General features: G+C 43.8%; 1 protein-coding gene across 7 annotated transcripts in view; it reads left to right on the top strand.

The window, feature by feature from the left end:
- Positions 1-19,869, top strand: part of STK39 (serine/threonine kinase 39) — a 291,605-nt gene that overhangs the window by 27,822 nt on the left and 243,914 nt on the right. For 2 of the 7 annotated variants that reach the window (XM_038584730.1, XM_038584729.1), the window contains exon 1: positions 11,556-11,688. The exons of 4 other annotated variants lie outside the window; for them this stretch is intronic. In XM_038584730.1, the coding sequence (XP_038440658.1) occupies positions 11,571-11,688 (118 nt within the window). In that variant the 5' untranslated portion in view covers positions 11,556-11,570. Of the gene's footprint in view, positions 1-50; positions 344-11,555; positions 11,689-19,869 lie in introns of those variants that run through there. One more of the 7 variants, XM_038584734.1, reaches the window with a different exon arrangement.

Below are 19,869 nucleotides of genomic sequence, written 5' to 3'. Positions count from 1 at the left end.
GCATTCCCTGTGTGACATCAGGAATTCCAGGCACCCTATTGTGGATATTCTTGGGAGAGTAGGATGCTTTTGAAGATACTGGTAGGGCTGCATTGAAACACATGATCACCTCTTTGGGTTTGGGGAGTTTGTTCAGATTCATCAGGAAAAGCCTTGTGGCAACATAGCCCTCGCAGGCCTGAGAGAAGTCTGTTTGACCTGTCATGGCACACCTGCTGCTGCTAAGAACTCAGGGCTGGAGCTGACGTTAGCCCAGCCAGCTCCCCCCAAGTGTCTAGGCTGAGTTTTTAGAGACCTTTGTCTCCAGACATTGTTGGGGAAAGCATCCTGGAACTGAGAAGGGGTGAGTATGCAGCTGTTCACCAAGCTGGTGAGTGCCTGGTGCAGACGTGTTGAGACCACCTTGGTTGATCAAAGTCCTCTCCTGATCACGAGATCACCCATGGATAAGAGGTATCATGGTGGAATCAGCTTCGTCTTTAGAAGTTTGAAAGCTTATGGATAATTTCTTCTTTTCAAGGTGGCTTCTAACAAAGTTTTGTAAAGTTTGCTCAAGCTAAGCATGGCGTCTTGCTTCTTCATTAGATGACTCATCTCCCTCAAGAAAGACATTTAGCCCTTTCTCCTGGACTACCCCCAACCTAGGAATTTCTTGCAGGAGTTCCAAAGACCTTTAAACAGCCAAACACAACTTTTACTTTGGTGTGTAGGCACACTTCTGTTTCTGTCAAAATAAATTAGGCCATTAAGTCATAAAATTAGGAAAATATTGTGTGACTTGTGTTTATTATTTAACAAGTAGAATCAATAGCTGGCTTCAAAAAGACAAAACAAAAACAAAAATCCAAACCAGTCCCAGGTCGGCTGAGAGAACATCACTTTACTCTGCCAGCAGTGAGGATGTACCTTCGCTGGTACAGGATGGCAAGCCTTTCCTGTGCCCCCCTCCCCCCCCCCCCCCGACTTCATTCATTCTTCCCCATCCGTCTTTCTTTGGTCACCTTGCTCTTTTCTGCCTCTGCCCTGTGGCTTGGGAGGGCAGGTGAAAGCCTAGAGGAAAGTGCCGGGTGTTCTTTCTACGTCTCCGTTCCTTCTACATCTCCGAGGTGTATTTCCTGTCTTTCCTTCATGTTACAAAGTTTCTCCTTACTTGGCTTTTATCAAGTCTATGAATGACTCCCTTTGTGGAGTTTATTGGAATGCCCTGTGGGAGGGATGCTATGCAAAAAAATAATTGTATTGCATAACTGCTCAGTCCTCAGAGATGCCAGATCTCACTTGGCACTGGAACAGACCCTCCTCTCCAGCAGGTCCTATGAGGGCAGGGCGCAGTGCAGCTGAGAGGTGGCTCTGTCCTCCACCCTGGTACCACGGGGATGACCTTTATCCCAGCTCTGGGAAAAGGCTTATTTTATTTTTCTAAAATGCTTGTGTTTCCTTAGCCTAGAAGAGGATGTTTCTGTGTGTGTGTGTGTGTGTGTGTGTGTGTGTGTTCCGTGTATGATTCTTTCCAGCTGGCGTTCTTCACAAATGTCACGTTTGTCTCTTGTGTCACCTTGAGGCAACTGACATTCATGACTAATTATTAAGAAAGGGCAGCCTTTTCATTTATTTTGATGAAAACAAAATCCCAGAGAAGTCTCTTAGATACAGTGTAATTGAGCAGGTGACATGTTGATGTTTGGGGTTTGGTAAACATCCAGAAAGCACAGAGTTTTTGGCATGGTAGTTGACGGAGCCAGAAGCTCCAAGGTGAACTTCATGGACTTGTTACAACACTGTGTGTATCCTCTGAACTAATTCCAGGCCTTTCAACTTAATACCAAACAGCCAGGCCAGGTGGTCACCAGGCTTAGGGAAGGGTCATCTTGGAGCAAGGAATCAGGCAATGAACTTCTGTCTTTTTCCTGTAAAAATCAAATTAAATCCACCTCAGTCTGGAGGGCGTTGCAATGGAAGAAGGGGTCATCGCACTCTTTCATCTGTTGGGTGGTGGCAGTGGTGATGAGTGGGCGATGCATATAAAATAGCTCTAGAGCTTAAATTTCTTTCAGAATAGGGTTTTATTTTGGTGTAGGCCGTTGCATACCATGCTGATTCTTCATTGTGAAATCTTCATTAATTGGCATATTATGTATGATCAAGTACAAAAGACCAAGCAAGCTGAAAACATGTGAATCATGGTACATTCTTAGAACTTCAAAACAGTGATAAAGCACGGTGTGTGCTGACGTGAAGAGAGCTCCAAGAGATTTATCAGAGGGTAAGAAATGAAGAAGCAAGGTGGATACCATTTCTTTGGGAAAGGAAGAAAGGCAGCCAACCAAGACGGTGTTCGGGCCCCCGGTGTAGAGGGTTTCAGCAAGCCTGCTTTGCAGTTCCCGGCACCCTGTCATCGACAGGCCAGGCTAGGGCCCCTTGCAAACTGATGCTGTGTTGCATTCGCTTTGCCATCCGCCTTACTCAGTCCTTGTCCCCTTTTCAACCTTTTTGATTGTGTACGTTATCCTTTCAGTTGTATATATGTTCTTGTAAAACACATTGTGGTGCCTCTTTTTTTTTTTTTCCCCGGAGGTGAAATTCATATGGCATAAAATTAATCCTTTTAAAGTGAACAATTCAGTTGCATTTAGTGTATTGACAATGTTACATAACCATTCCATTTAGTTCCAAAACTTCAGTGATTCCAGAATGAAGCCCTAGACCTGTTCAGCGGTCACTCTTTGTTTTCTTCTCTGCCTCTGGCAACCACTAGCCTGCTTTCAATGTCTTTTTGGGGGGGCGGGGTACAGTATACTTTATTGATGGTACATGACAATGTAGGGCTCCCCAAGCCCCTTCCCTTCTTCAGGGGGTCTGGGATGTAAACTGGTGGTCAGGAGATTCTCAGTGTGTTAGTGGATTAAGTCAGGGCAGGGACTCCCCAGCAGCTGAGGGGCTCTCTCTTCCTCTTGTTCTCACTGGGGCTGGTGGTCCAGGAGGCTCTTACTCCTTGGAGGCCATGTGGACCATGAGGTCCACCACCTGGTTGCTGTAGCCGAATTCATTGTCATATCAGGAAATGAGCTTGATGAAGTGGTCATTGAGGCAATGCCAGCCCCGGTGTCAAAGGTGGAAGAGTGGGTGTCACTGTTGAAGTCGCAGGAGACAACCTGGTTCCCAGTGTAGCCCAGGATGCCCTTGAGGGGGCCCTCCTATATCTGCTTCACTACTTTCTTGATGTCGTCATACTTGGCAGCTTTCTCCAGGCGGCAGGTCAGATTCACAACTGACACGTTGGGGGTGGGGACACGGAAGGCCATGCCAGTGAGCTCCCGTTGAACTCAGGGATGACCTTGCCCACAGCCTTGGCGGCACCAGTGGAAGCAGGGAGGATGTTCTGGGCAGCCCCTCGGCTGTCACGCTGCAGCTTCCCGGAGGGGCCGTCCATGGTCCTCTGGGTGGCAGTGATGGTGTAGACAGTGGTCATGAGACCCTCCACGACGCTGAAGTGGTTATGGATGACTTTGGCCAGAGGAGCCAAGCAGTTGGTGGTGCAGGAGGCATTGCTGTCAATCTTGAGGGAGTTGTCCTACTTCTCGTGGTTCATGCCCATCACAAACGTGGGGGGCATCAGCAGAAGGAGCAGAGATGATGACCCTCTTGGCCCCATGCTTCACGTGAGCCCCAGCCTTCTCCATGGTGCTGAAGACCCCAGTGGACTCCACGACACACTCAGCACCAGCATCACCCCATTTGATGGTCGCGGGATCTCACTCCTGGAAGATGGAGATGGACTTCCCATGGATGACAAGTCTCCCGTTCTCAGCCTTGACCATGCCGTGGGATTTGCCACGGGTGGAATCCTACTAGACATGTACACCATGGAGTTGTGGAGGTGAGGTCAGTGAAGGGGTCATTGATGGTGACAGTATCCACTTTGCCAGAGTTAAAAGCAGCCCTGGTGACCAGGCGGCCGATGCGGCCAAATCCATTCGCTGGGACCTTCGCCATCGTGTCTTGGGCCACGGCGGGCACTGCACCGGAGGAGGCGGCTGTCTGTCCAACGGGGAGCAGCAGGGAGCCTGCTTTCAATTTCTAAGGATTTCCCTATTCTGGGCATTTCATATAAGTGGAAGTATACGATATGTGACCTTTGGTGTGCATGCATGTATTTTTCAGCGAAATACAGACATCTGTTAGTGGACCTTATGCATGTTTGTTTTTTGCATCTTTTGCATGTATTGACTGCCGCAGTATGAGGGGACCCTATCACCACCCTCATTTTGCAGATGGGGCCCGAGACTCAGGGAGGCTGATTTGCCTTAGGTTGCACAGCTTCTGAGTGGCAGGTGGGATGTGAATGTGGGTAGACTGGCTCCAGAATCCGTGTTGACCATTACTGGCCGTGGCCTCTTGGATCTCTGTATGGTTCCAGAGCCTGCTCTTTGACAAGCAGCAGTATGCTATTGCCCCACGTTTGACAAAAAGTGGTTGTGAAATACTTGTATGCACCATAATTGAATTATTTCCACATTGTTGGATTTTTAGATTGTTTCTATATTTTTTCTGGTCATGAATCGAGAGTAAGATTAAGGACCAAAGAAAAGTATAAAATAATATGTATTTGTTGAAGAAATATGACCCAGTAAAGAAAATAATCCAAGGAGCATGTATAATTTCTCTCCTAGATAAGTACTACAAGCATTTTGAACATTTTTCAATCTTTTTTATGTATTTTTTTTAATAGGGGAAAAGAAAGCTCTTTAGGAGCAAGAATGATACTGTAAATGAGGTTTTGTCATAGAAAATTTACAATATACTGAGGACATCTTTTTATTTAGTTAATAATAGTGAATTTTTGCAAAGTTCGTAAAATGTGGCAGGGGCTATTTTAAGTGTTTTATTCCACTTCACAGGAATCATGTAAGGTGTGTGGATATTGTAGCAAATGAGGGTATTTATGTCTGTTTTAAACATACATGAGTGGTTTTGTGCTCTAGTTCATACTATTTTTTAAAATTTAGAACTATGTTCTTATGATTAATCTATTTAGCTTGATGTGTTTACCTAGACATATGTTCCCCTATTGGTTTTTAAATTTTTTCCTCCATCTCTGAGTCCCCACCCACAGCAGCGCAGAGAATATCCCTATACATGCTGTCATAGATCTATGAGAGAACTTGCTGGAATATATCCAAGAACAGGATACAAGGAGTATGGAAACCTGTATATACTTAGGACTGAATATTGAATATTCTTTTCCTGAATAGCTATGTTAGAGTCTACACAATTTTGCTATATGTCCTCTGGTTTCAAAAATATGTGCATAAAATGCCTAGAGAAAGGACCAGAAGGATATACACATAAAAACCAGCAATACTAGGAACAAGGGAATTAGGAGGGAGATAAACCTTATCAGTCGTTATTTGATACAGGTTTTTTTTTTTTTTAAAGATTGATTGATTGATTGATTGATTGATTGATTTTTAGCAATCTCTACAGCCAGTGTGGGGCTTGAACTCACAACCCTGAGATGAAGAGTTGCATGCTCTTCCGACTGAGCCAGCCAGGCGCCCCAGTGATTTGATATAAGGAGAATGTCTTCATGTGTAACTTGTCATTATAATTTACTGTTTAAAAATACGGCCTGAAAACATGACCTTTAGCTAAAATTTACTATTTTATGCTATGAACACTTTTGGAATTGTCAGTGTGGGGTTAAGATTAGTCCTGGCACATCGAATGAGTTCTTTTGCAGCTTGGTGCTTTTAGAAGCATGCTCTAAACAGCTTTCCTAGTGAGAGCTGTACGCCTTCCTCAGACATTTAACCCAGGTCCCCTCCATCTCAGGGTGGCTCAGGGAGGGCACAGGGTCAGGAGAGTTGGGTTGGGCAGGTTCCTTGTGGAGGGGTGGTTCCGGAGTGGTGGGCCAGAGTAGAAGACTTCTTTCTGAAGGGCTTAGTGATTGAAAATCAAGGTTGGGAGGAAGGTGGGTGCTGTTTTCTGGCAGGTGAGGTCGGGAGGAGACATTCTCAGGAAAAGTAAGTTTGAGTAACTACCTTGTATAAACACTTAACTGAATATATGTGTTTGCTGTGTTTACTAGGCACAAGGTATTAAGATAATCTTTGCCTTACAAGCTGCTTCTCTCTGTAAAATGAAGGTGTGTGTGGTCTTTGAGTCAAGCCTCTCAAGCTTCCTTCTTTTCACTTCTTGTGAAGTGAGAGACCACCAAAGGTTCTGGATGACAGAAGAGATACTTTTTTTTTTAAAGGTACCATTTCTGTTCCTCTTGCATGTTAGTTTCAACTGGGTTGCCTCGTCCTTTCAATAAGCCCAAATGAATAATGATCAGCAAGTCACTTTTTTTAAAAAAAGGTTTTGTGTATTTATTAATGAGAGACACACAGAGGCAGAGAAATAGGGAGATGGAGAAGCAGGCTCCCTGTGGGAAGCCTGATGTGGGACTCGATCCCAGGACCCTGGGATCATGACCTGAGCCGAAGGCAGAGGCTCAACCACTGAGCCACCCAGGTGCCCCAGTAAGTCACTTTTTAAGTAACTGTGACAGAGCGGGGCTATTATCTTCAAGGAGCCCTCCCACCTCAGACCCTGTCACCTTGACCCACACCCCGACAACAGGTACAGCTTGTTTTATGAAGGAATCAGCTGGTCTGTGTCTGAATTTTCCTTTCAGGACCAGGGATAAGAGCATTTACATGAATGCCCTGTGCTGAAAGAGGTGTTAGCACACAGCTACGGTGAAGGTTTCCTCCGATGAGCTACTTGGAACCAGAAGACAGGGAGTTGATGATGCTTTATGAAGTAGACCTATGTTTACTACTTACACTTAGGTAAAATTAAAAAAAGAATACGTTGGAAGGCATATGAAGGTATAAGGTTGTAACTTTATGACAGGAATGTTTCCTACCCTCAAATATTACTCAGAAGTCACTGGTTTTGGGGGTGAAAGGCACAAAGCATGGCTGAGAACACAGAACTTCCGGCTTTTCTGGTGTTCTCAAGGTTGGTGAGCTTTGGAAACTCTAGAACAGCAGTGACGCTTATGAGCAGGTGCACATGGGTGGTAAGTCTTTGGTGGATGTGCTAACCAATAAATAATTAATATTACTTCCTCTTGACTCATTTGGTTGAAATGAAGGATAGTCTGTCTCATTGCAGTATATACTTCTGTTGAGCAGGGAAGTTGAGCAATCCTGCCCTGGTCAGTGATACTCTTAAAATGAAACAGGTGGGGTGGGAGAGAAAACAGTCATGCTTTGCCTTTTGGGTGAATTTTTTTTTTTATCGTCTTGGCTGATAGTTACTGGTCCCTTTTGTCCTAGCTTATTGAAGGTACAAGGTTTTTGAGTTGAGTTGAGAGGAACTGAAGTTTCCATTTCTTCAGTGGGATTGCATGGCCCCTGGGAAGATGGGCTGATTAGGTATCTTTCCTTTTTAAACGATACAATGCCCACTTGTGACTGAAATTTTGTTGAGTGTATTTTTGCCTTATTTCAGAGAAAGGCAGATGGAATAATAATCAAATTGCATATCGTTTTGTGTAGATTGTCCTTCAGATAAAAAGAAAACCTTCCCTGCTTTTCTCAGAGAAAGCAAAAAGGAGGCTAAAGATTTTTCTGAGTGTGGATTTTAGATCCATTTTTCAAAGAGTGACAGTTTGCTTAACTAGTAGATAAACCTCCAGGCTTGTGTGTGTGGCTTGCTGTTTCTGTGTAGCTTGTATGCTCTGGGAGCTGGTAATGAAATTTGCAGTACGTCTAAGCTAGACATTGGTGTGGAACCACAACGTGTATTTCCTTTCATAGCAGTTCTCTTGGCCTTCATGTGTGGGCCCTTTTCAAGAAGGGGTGGGAAAAAATGGTGGAAAGTGACCTTTGAAGTGAACTTCTGATATTTGCATTACAATTCTGTGGGTTTAAGCTTTTAATTTTTACAATTGTGGGTGGTATTTGTGAAGAGTATCAGTTTCTAGTATGTTCTGAGTAGTGGTGATCTAATCCTTGCAAAAATATCGGCACATTTATATGCCTCTTTTATCCGCTTTGATGTCTTTAGAATTGTCATGCCCTTGCAGCATCGGTGGGAATTGAGATTTTTTTCAATTATGTTAGTATGTTATAGCAAGTGAAATGGTATGTATCTAAGTAGACACTGAGCTTCACGATTGAGCCTTCTTTCCCCCCAAATAAGCGTGTTTCCTGTGATCTCTCAAGAATTTCCATCATTCTTTTTAAAGTCTAACTTATTAAAATTCATTTGACTTTGCTTAAGATTTTCATCACCGTCAATAAAAATTTATTAAACTGCCTCTGCAATTTCTTCACCCAGGCCTGGGGATGCAAAGGAGAGGAGCAGATTTTTAGAGGTTAACCAAAATAGAAGGTATGTAGGCTGTAGGCTTCTCTGGATTCAGGTGGAAAAAGGTGGAGAATTTGATTTCAGGTGGATTTTTGGTGCCCTTTGATGTCCCGAAGCTTGTTTTCTCAGGCGAGGCTGGGCTATGGTGTAGTAACCTATGGTGCGGTAACAAACAGGCCCCAAATCACAACCGAGGTGCACTTCTGAGAATCTGGGAGATGCCCCATGTCAGCTCTCCTTCCTGCAGCAGCTTAGTGTTCCCTAGGCCGTTGTGGGCCGTGGTCTGATTGCTGACGGAGCGCAGGAGCTGCTGGAGCTTTCCCCCGCCTCTGTGATTGGCAGTCACTCAGCTTTCACGGCCCAGGCCTCCACCGGCCCTGTCTATTGCAAGGCAAAACAGTGCTTTTGTGCAGAGGAAGGAGATAGAGATGGTGGGTCTGTCACACGTGTGTGATTGCACATTGGTACTGTCAGGAAAGGCAGAAAGGTTCTGTTGTTGATTTTCATGCCGTGTTGACATCAGTTTCTGAAAGTGCACTTGGTCGATTGGTCATTTTAGGGTGATGTGATCTTGTAGGTTAGGACATCCTTAAATGTCGATGACAGGTTGTCTTGGCCAGAGCCTAGGTGGTGAGGTGTAAAAAATGCATATTAATACTGTTTTTTAAATCTCAGGATTAGGAGACTGTACTCATGCATATTAGACATGATGAGGACACTGGCTTTCTACGATCTTTTTTCCAAGAGTGTTCATTACTTGACACTGATATTAGAATGTGTGACCCTACTTCTGCTACTATACCCAGGACATCCACAGAGAAGGGACCTACTGGCTCAGACCAGGAGCCAGGTGTGAGTGTTTACTGTTCTGGTTCATCTCTGAGATCTTGCCTATCCCATCCTTATTTTTTCTTCTCAGCCATTCATTCATTCATTCTTTCATTCTTTCTTTTTTCTCTCTTTATCTTTTTAAAGATTTTATTTATTTATTTGAGAGAGAGATAGCAAGAGAGTGGGGGCAGAGAGAAGGAAAAGCAGGCTCTCTGCTGAGCAGGAAGCCCAGCTTGACTCTATCCCAAGACCCCAGAATCATGATCTGAGCCGAAGGTGGATACTTAACAGACTGAGCCACCCACCCAGGGACCCCTCAACAGTTTTTTCTGTTTTCCCTTCATGGTTTTGGGAAGTAGGCAGACCTGGATTTGAAGCCTATACCTGTGACCAGCTGTTTTGGCATTGGACAAGTCACTTTCCAAGTCTCAGTGACCTTATCTGAAACATGTAGCTACATTGCTGCCTCCTGAGATTCTTAGTGTTTAGTCATGTATGCAAAATACTGCAGCACCTGGTGCATTTTAATTGCTCCATAAATGTTCAGTATTATTGACATTTCCCACATTTCAAGGCAATTATTTAAAATAATTCTTTCACAAAGACTTTTTCTTTATTTCACCAAGCAGTGGATACAATTTACAGATCTTTCTCAATTTATGACGGGGTTACATCCCAATAAACCCACCATAAATTGAAAATACTGCAAGCTGAAAATGCACTTAATACACCTAACCTACCAAACACCATAGCTTAGCCTACCCTACCTCAAATGTGTTCAGAATGCACACAATAGCCTATAGTTGGGCAAGATCAAAACAAAGCCTATTTATAACAAAGTGTTAAACATCTCCTGTAATTTACTGAATACTGTACAGTGAAGCACAGAATGGGTGTGAGTGTATTGGTTGTTTCCTCTCATGATGGCTTGGCTGCCAGGAGCTGCAGCTGCCACTGCCCAGCATCATGAGAGAGTATCCTGCTACATAACCCTAGCTCTGGAAAAGATCCAAATTTAGAATTCAAAGTATGGATTCTCCTGAATGCATACTGCTTTTACACCATTGTAATGTTGAAAAATGGTTAAGCAGAACCGTCGTAAGTTGGGGACTGTCTACACTCCCCTGAGCTGCCAAAGCACTTTTGATCTCTGTTGGCATTTGTATTATTTGTGTGTGTGTGTGTGTGTGTGTACATATATGTATGTACTGAGACTCAACATCCCCCAGGACAGTAGGTATTCTTCACTCATTGCTGTGTCTGCTGCCTTGCTTCACTGTGTAATAGGCAAGTAATAGGTGCTTAATTAAGGGTTAAATTGAGTAAAAATGAGATGTAAGAAGAGAGGGCTCTAATGTGTTTATAAAATAGTCCACCTATTTGGGTGAATTCTCCTACATTGGAAACTATAAGTACTCTTGAAATGGTACTCAGTAACTTCCCCAGTTAGGATATATAGATGATTCTCACTGTTTATGTAATTGAGAATTTTTTTTAAAGATTTATTTATTTATTCATGATAGAGAGAGAGGCAGAGACACAGGCAGAAGGAGAAGCAGGCTCCATGTCAGGAGCCTGGCGCAGGACTCGATCCCGGGACCCCAGGATCGCACTCTGGGCCAAAGGCAGGCGCCAAACCACTGAGCCACCCAGGGATCCCCGTAATTGAAATTTTAATGCAATAACAACAAAGAAAATTAAAGAAATAATGAAAGCAATGCAAATGGCATAAAAGATTACCAGTAGCAGTTCGTGAGTACTAAGAGGAATGCTTAATCCAACCTCGGTCATTTATATAGCCGAGCAGGTGGCTTTCACTTCCCGTGCTCAGCTGCTTGCAAGGCTCACAGCTTTCTGACTGGTTTTGCACATAGGAAGTTGTACCGGGTAAGGTAAAAGGGTATTAAATGAGTCTCTCCAGAAGTTGGAATCTGATAAAGTCAGTGGATTTACTTAGGGTTATGCTCATATTGTGGATCCCAATTCATGTTAATGGAGTTGGTGTTTCTATTCCCTTGGAACGGCATCATGAGAAGCTTGGAGATGTGTGTGAATTCTCTCTTCCCTCCATACCCACCTTGGATTGATCACTGTCTTTGAACGTTGGATCCTCAAATATATCCTTGAGAAAACTCTTGTTTTTTTGATTCCTTTATTCTCTTGTAGAACTGAGTGGAATGTGAGGTGTCTGTTCCATAGATCTGTAACACTGTAAATGTTAAAGAATGCAGAGAGACTTCAGTATGTGAGACAAGCACTCTCGTTTTAGAGTTAGGGGTCATGTGGTTTGTTCAGAGTCGGCCCAGCAGCAAGTCTTGATCTCATTTCTGCTACAACACTTAACTCATCAGGAAGTGTGCCCTGGACAAAGAAACATGGGTAGATGTGCCAGCTGTGGACTTTTCTGGAGACTGAAGGAGGCCCTCATGAGAACATTGCTGTCAGGGAGTGCACTTTGCGTTGGTGGTAAACCAGATGGATGTTATAGGGCAGGTAGGATTTATTCGAATTGGGAGCTTTGACTTGAAAATGTGCTTGAAAGGAACTGAGTGCTAAAACCCATTTCCCTGTTGTCTTCATTGTCAAGAGCAGGATTGTCTTCTGCTGAGTTGCTTTTCCAAAATCTGCTACTGTGGGAAGTGAACCTGTATATACAAAAAAAAACCCCACTGTAACAAAACTTACCATCTATATAATTCTCGATAGTAAGTAATTTAAATTTGGCTTTAGAGATGTTGTTTTTTTTAAACTTTAATATTACCAAGTAATTCCTTTAATTGTAACATGATACATGCTCATTGAAGAAAAATTGGAAAATGTAGGAAGAGCACAAGAAGCAAAGAAAAGTCACCCATAATTCCATCTCCAAAAGAGAAAATAGTATTTTGGTGTTTGCTATATATTCACAAAAGTGGTATTATATTGTACATGATGTTTTATAATCTGTTATTTCTATTAAATATATTATTGATTTTCCCCCTGTCATTACATATTCTTCCAAGATAAATCCTGCAGGTTTATGTAAGAATAGCTTTCAAGGGATGCCTGGGTGGTGGTGTCAGCTGGGCATCTGACTCTTGGTGTCAGTTCGGGTTGTGATCTCAGGGTCATGGGACTGAGCCCCAGGTAGGGCTGGCTCCATGCTCAGCGTGGGAGTCTGTTTAAGACCCTCTCTTTCTCTGCCCCTACTCCTGGCACATACATGCATGCTGTCTGTTTCTCTCTCTCTTAGAAATACATATATCTTAAAAATTGCTTTCAGTATTTTCTTATGAAAAATTTTCAAACATGCAGCAAAGTTAGAAAAATTTACAGTGAATACTCACAAATCCATCACCTATAATCCACCATTAATGCTTTACCATACTTGCTTTATCACTCTTCCATCTGTCCACCTCCTCTGTCCACCCATCAATCCATATTAGTGCTTTTTCCATGCATTTCAAAGTAAACTTCCGTGCAGCATATTGCTTAATTATGTTTGGTTTACACCATTATTCAAAGAATTTGTATTTCCTGAGCACACACAAAGGAAAGCCTAGAAAACTTGCCAAAGAAATTTGTTGGATGTAGTGAGAAAGGACATCCAGGGATTTAAATTTTGCCTTGGAGCAAAGCATGTATGCATCATTAGCATCTGAAGTGGCAAATAAAGAACCAGGAAGAATGATCTCCTTCTCTCTCAACTGCTTTTATGTCTAATCAGATTTAAGTATGGGGACTAGCATTTCTCTCTTGTTGACCTGAACGCTCTTGTGCTTGGTGAATAGTGAATGGTGGAGTGACCCTGCTGGTAGGAGAAGCACTGCTGGCCTCCAGGTGGTGGTGGACTCCCAGACGCCCAGCTGCCCTCTAGACCCAGGATCCTGCTTTCCATGCATCTTCCACCTCGGATTCCCTGGGTGGGAGATTGGGTCGCACTCGTTTCTGCTCTGGATAGATTTCCTGTCGGTTTACCTGGCCTTCCTATTTGAGTGACAGATTCTTTCTTTCGTTTTGGTGATGGTGGTGAAATGTTGAGGGGCCAGCATGGGACAACCTTGGCAGGCACAGACCACACCTCTCGTTGGCATGTTTTCAGCGCCCACTTATAAAGTTGCCTTAAGCTGTATGCCCCACGGTGCAAGGCCTGGTGTGGTGACCTTGGCTTTCTGTAGGGTTCTGTTGTAGCACCTTGTGTACTTGCCGATTGACAAGTCGCCTGTCCCTGTTAGACCTCCTGGAATTCCTGTAGTTGTTCGGCTGTGCAAGCACGCGGTGCCTTTCACAAGCATTTCAAGAACACACATTGATTCTCCGAATCTTATAACCTTTTCTTTGGTTTCAAGTGGCTGTGGGCCTCGAAGAGAGAGAAGGCTCTGTGTTCTCCCTTCTTTTTCTCTTCCCATGTTTCACATTCCAGAGTGTTCAGTCTCGGTGTCACGTCAACACCATTTAAAACGATAAGAGGCCTCAGCTCTGACATTGGTGACGGCTGTGACATGTCCTTTCTCGTAAACCCAACCTCGACTAGAAGGCCGTCCTAGGAACTGAGGTCTGTGGAGCCCTGGTTTTACATAACTGGGCCCCGTAAGACAAAGTGATTCCTCTTCCGTTCTTTTATCTCCATTTCTTCCTTTTTGTTGTTTTCCTGAAAGAGGGCAGTGGATCATCCGGTTTCTGGGTAATCTGGGTTCCTCGATTTTTCCCTCAGTTTCACTTGTCAATGACTGGGTTGGCCACGACCTTGATACTTGGAAAGGACATCTGGTTTCTTCCCCACCTCACTTGGCTTTCTTCCCTCTTGTAGGCAGAAACCTTCTGACTCTTTAGAGCTATGGTTGTCAAATGAGGGAGATTTTGGCCTTCTCTTCCTGTATCCTCTGGGATGTTCAATGTCCAAAGTTTGAAAAACCCTGCCCTAGATAGATAGATTCTTTTTTTTTTTTTTTTGATAGATTCTTTTTTTAAATCTTCCCATCCATGGCATTATCTGACCTTCATGCCATTATTATAATGTTCTCCATCAGAAAGTTCATTGCTCATCTAACTTGTCCCTTATGCTTCACTTAGTTGCTCTGAAGTGGAGATGAAAGTGTGTACTCACCATCTTCTGCATATGTTCTTATTCTCCCAGCCTAATCTCAGCTGTTAAAATTGTCTTATGGCCTCGTTTCTCTCTTTTTAATCTCTCCAGATGTTTTCTTTTTTAATCTTTTTTTTTTAAATTTTTTTTATTTATTTATGATAGTCACAGAGAGAGAGAGAGAGGGGCAGAGACATAGGCAGAGGGAGAAGCAGGCTCCATGCACCGGGAGCCCGATGTGGGATTCGATCCCGGGTCTCCAGGATCGCGCCCTGGGCCAAAGGCAGGCGCCAAACCGCTGCGCCACCCAGGGATCCCTCTCCAGATGTTTTCCAAAATTTTTTATGAGTCTGTTAAATTGTAGTAACCCGATTCAGAGAGAACGTTCTAGCAGTTTGGAAGCTGCTGCATATGATGGATGTGGTTATCTTTGGAGTGGAATTTGGGGGGGACGCATCGTGACTGACTATGTAAATGACCAGTAGGAGAACAAGAAAATGGTTAGTTACTTCCCCCGCTTATCAGAGAGAGTCACATGGAAGGAAAACATTTCCACTTCAGAAGAGACCTGGATGCAAATCTTTACTCTGCTACTTAGGGAGTTTGACCCAAGTCTTTGTTTCCTCAGGCAGAAAATGGGAGTGAAATACTTCCTAGGGTTATTCAGAGTAAAAGTGAAGGGACTATATATGAATGATCATTAGTGTTTGTGAGTCAGTGGAGGGACGTGGTGATTTAATTTACTCTGCCCATGGTCTGTGTTGGAGAAGAGAGTCAGAACTTTGGGAGATCTGCAGAGGTTAGTTTTGAGTTTGTTGGTGGTTTTCAGACTTGATTTTGCAGAAGAGTTCCCGGGGAGCCTGTTGAAGAATGTGGGTCCTCAGGCTGCACCCCCAGAGATTCCATTTGGGAAGTTTGACCAAATCCCAGCATTTTTCTTATTCACAGTAACTCAGCTGGTTCTGATACAGGGGGTTTGCAGGTGGACAGGGCTGGATCCTGGCTGTGTGCTGCTGGGCGAGCACCGAGGAGGGCCCTCTGTCTTCCCGGGAAGCCCTTCTCAGGCTCTTTTCTGTTCTCTGGGGCCATTGGTAGAGGGTAATCTGTTAGAGCTCTTTGAAGCAGGACAAAACTGTTCTTTGTTCTTGCTTTAATGGCAACTAGAAATATCTTTTTATTGGATGGTCTCCTTGAAGATTGTTTTGATTCAGTCCTAAGTCTTTTGGGAACCAATTCAGGAACCCAGGCTGGGAAAATCTCTTTGTTCATTGGCTGCTAGACTTGTGATCTGGGGGGGTGAGAGGGGCAGGTTGGAGGATAGGTGGTGTATATTCTCAATGAGGGTTTTAGGCAGCTTTGGGGAAAAAGAAGTGTAAGGTGGATGGGTTTTCTCCCACCTTCAAACTGCATTCCTTTAGGAACGAGATAGAATCGACCAGATTCGGTCCACTTGCAAATTATTCTGGTTTCTCTCTTTTTTCACTGAATTGTGCCTGGTAACCTAGAATAGTCCCTGTACTAGTATTTTAAGGAGTCTCTTCCTACAACTCTTTAAAAGGTTGGAGGGGGGGAGGCTGGCTCACTGGTCCCTGAGTGGGCCTGTGGTGACCAGAGCTTGCTAAGTCCTGAAATGAGTGTTTGTAATTTCTTGACAGAAGGACCAAATAAACATCCCTGGTTTGCCCAGGGATACATCTCGGTGCTTCTCCTGGGCTGCGTGTGTCTGCAGAGAAAGCCCTCCGTGCTGGGTGTGCGTCACCCGCGCCTTCCCACTGGGCAGTGTCCTGCTGCCAGCCTGAGGCCTGGCCTCTGCGGGTGGCTGCGAATCCAAAATATTTAAAAAGAAAATCTCGGAAGGAATTTCCGTCATTTACTTAATAAATGAAAGTGTGAGGTAAAAATTAAAACTCGACTGGGGAGTGTCCTTGGAAAATGTAAACCATGTGAGACGCGCCTTTAAAGTTTTAACTCCTTGTTGGCATCTCTCCTTCCCCCTCGCCGCCAAACCAACTCTTTAAAGTCCTGTCACATGAATTTATTGAGTTTGAAACTGAATGTGAATCTTACATCAAAAGTGTGCAGACCAAAGAGTCAGGTTGTCCTGGGCTGATCTCAGTCCCACGGATAAGATGCTAGTTGGTACGTCCTGGTCTCCTGAGCAGCAGGATGTCATTGTTCTGTCCCATAACGTTGGGTCCTCGAGCCCACAGCAGGTAGACGTTTCTGTGGACTTCATCATCATGAAACCAAGTAGGGAAAATATGATTACTTATAAGCTGGTGCAAAAATAAAAGGTGAATGTGTACTGCTTAAATGGTGATAGAAGATGAGAAAGAAAGACTTTTCTTAAGTGAATGGGGTTTCTTTAATTCCAACTTTATTTATTTTTTATTTATTTTATTTACTCATGAGAGACCCAGAGAGAGGCAGAGACACAGGCAGAGGGAGAAGCACGCCCCCTATGGGGAGCCCGATGTGGGACTCGATCCCAGGACCCCGGGATCACAAGCTGAACTGAAGGCAGATGCTCAACCACTGAGCCACCCAGGCGTCCCTTTAATTCCAATTTTAACTCGTGGTATCCTTTAAATACATTTGTTTCAGGGTTGAGGGTAGATGGTAGTTGGGTATGGTCATGTCCTGTAGATTTAGAGTGTGCTGAGCTCTGAGACCAGTGGCATAGCATTTAATATTTCCATGGATTGTTTTTTTTGTTTGTTTGTTTTTGTATTTAACCACTTCTTAAATATTATGCTACAGAATTTTTGATACACAGATTTAAAAAAAGCCAGGGGAGTGTTAACTTTAACGATCAAGAGAGAAACTGAGGTGAATGGAAATAAAACATTATTTCATTGGCCCTTTTTGCTCGTTTTGCTTCTTGCTGGAGAATATGAGGAATCGTAATGCAGGTCAGATACTATCGTGAAACATAATATGACAGTCACATACTCTCACAGCCCAAACGTTTCCAAGACCCTGCTGACAGCTTAATTTTTTCAAGCAATACTGGATATGGCCGGATACCAGCTGTCCAAAGAATTTGGATGTCCTATCGGAGTTTTTGTTCAGTGTAAGTCTTGGCAGAAGATGTGAAAGTCTTCCTTGACACGATGTTAAAGTACAGGGAATCGTCATAGAATTCCTTAAAGGGGTGCCTTTTCACCAGTGCCTTTGAAAAATGAAACCGTTTGCAAAACTGAACAACTTCCTTAGTTTTCCCGGATGGAGTTAAGGGGTTCCTGATGGGACCTGTGGATAGCCATCTCCTGTTCTCCTGCACACGTTCCCCTGAAATGATGGGGACTCACAAGTTGAGGACAGTGTGTAAAATACATGGAAAAGGCGACATTCTGGTGTCCAAGGCATTTGAGAATCTTCACAGAGAGGCTGCTGGTGGCTTCCCTTTAAAGCCGAGAGCAAACTTCAGTGGTGTCGGCCTCGTGGCTGCTGCAAGCGTAACCCTTCAAGTGTCAGGGTATCAGGGGATGTATGAAATACCTTCTGAAGCTAAAGCCCCTGAAAGCTCCCCTTGCCCCTCTGCCCCTCTGCTACTTTTAGCGTTGCCTAAAATACAATGCCGAGGTGAAGAATCCGGAGGACAGCTGGGAAAGTGGCAATTGCAGAGCATATGACACTTTGTGGCCATGCCTTGAGGGATTAGGAAGCCTTAAAGGAAAGACACCTTTAGGGTACAGGATGGTATTTTCTCTATGACATTTATTGGTGTTACATATTTATGTGGTTCTAAATTACCCACATGTGTCTAAATACAGTGAACTCTGTCAGCGTAGAACTGTACTTAAAGCATTCAGAGTCGTCTCCTGCAGTGTTTCACCTGTGGACTCTTACTGGATGAAGACTGAGACTTCGGCAGAATCACAGCGCAGAGAAGGTGACGGTCCTCCGAGTCCGTATTCCGTTCACTCAATAAAAAAATCAGTACACGCTCTCTGGTGCAGGTTCAGCCGATTTCCTGTTCTGCTTTGTGACTTATTCTGGTATCCTAGGTAAATAATCCCTGAATGAAATTGATGGATTTCTTTTTACTCACTTGGTTTGGCAAATCATTGACAGATAAATGATTTTATAAGCAATTTAATGAGTGACCAAATATAGTGACTTTAATCAGAGTCTTGAAGCTTTTGCATTTGGCATTGTTTTGGCTTTTATTTGCACCCAAAGGTGGGTTATCCCTTGGAAATTATTATACAAAACCAAGAGAAAGGAGGATTCAGATGTCTAATCTTAGGTTAAAGGCGAGAGTTTATGGCTCAATAACGTGGAGGGGTGTTGTGTTGCAACTGATTCAATTACAAACATGAAAAATGTTTATAGTCTAATTCACAATGCAAACAGCAGAACATGGAGCCATAATTATTGTGACTAAACTATGTGATTGTGTGTGTGTGTGTGTGTGTGTATGAGTAAGGATTAGAGTGTATTATGCGGTCATGAAAATAGTTGTGTTTGGGTAATGGGATTTTAAAAAATTTATTCAGAGTACTCTTTGCCATTGCTATTTAGCATGGTTTAATTTTAAGGGGAAAAAAAGCTTTCATTGGCCTGGTTAATTAGTTCTTTTGAGCCTCCAAAAGAAAAAGAGTGGGATGAACAGGAAAAAAAAAAGCCTCCAAAATACCAAATATTTATATTTCTGTTTTTGGTTTTAAAACCTGTTTCTTCTTAGAAGGCAGTGCACACAAACACTCATTTGTAGGGAATGACTGAACACTTCTTTCTTCCCTGAGAACATCTCTCGAATGTGCCGAAGCACCCACCCTGCTCTTGGGGCGCGGGCAGCAGCCTGGTTTCCACGTCATCTTCCCCTGCATCCTCACCCCTCTGTTCCTGACCTGGGAGATTGGCTGAACAAATACATGGTAGCTCAGGCTTTTTTTAAATTGTCGGCGGGGATTGGGGTGGGGGTTGGGTGAGCAGCACGTGCTCTGGTGGAGGGATACCTCTGGTGCAGAGTTTTAGAAAGGGTGAAGGTGAAGAAGGAATCAAGCCTATTTATTATAAAATACACTGATGATTATAGTGGAGGTGATCATGCATTTAGTTTTATCACCTAAATGGTCCCCCTCCCCCTCTAGTTAACATCCAGTCAATCAGCAAATCCTGTGGCTCTACCTCCAAATACATCCCTAATCCAGCCACTCTCCTCCCTCCTCTCTTCCGTCACTCTGGCTTTGGCCATCACTAACTTGTGCCTGCCCATCTCTGGCAACTCCCTGGCCAGTCACACTGCATTTGCTCTTGCTTCACAGTATAACCTTATGTCCACAGAGCAGCTGGAACGAGCAGTTTAAAATATATCAGTAGTTCTTGTCAGAATTCTCCAAAGCACTTATTTTGACCAACAGGGCTCGCTCTCTGTCTGCCTGTCTGTCTCTTTCCCCACCTACCCTTTCTGTCAGCAAGCTCCAACCACACTACCTTTGTCTCTCCCTCAAGCTCTCCAAGCTCATTTCTGCCTCAGGCCCTTTGCATATGCTGCATCTTTTCTTAGTATGTTCTACCACACAGATCTTTTGTGGCTCCTTCTCATCAGCCCAGATGTCACCACTTCAGAGAGGCCACCCTGACCATCATAGCTTAAGTTA

The sequence above is a fragment of the Canis lupus genome, chromosome 36 (genome assembly GCF_011100685.1).
Source record: "Canis lupus familiaris isolate Mischka breed German Shepherd chromosome 36, alternate assembly UU_Cfam_GSD_1.0, whole genome shotgun sequence".
Classification (NCBI taxonomy): domain Eukaryota; kingdom Metazoa; phylum Chordata; class Mammalia; order Carnivora; family Canidae; genus Canis; species Canis lupus.
This window is presented reverse-complemented; position numbering and strand designations above follow the sequence as displayed.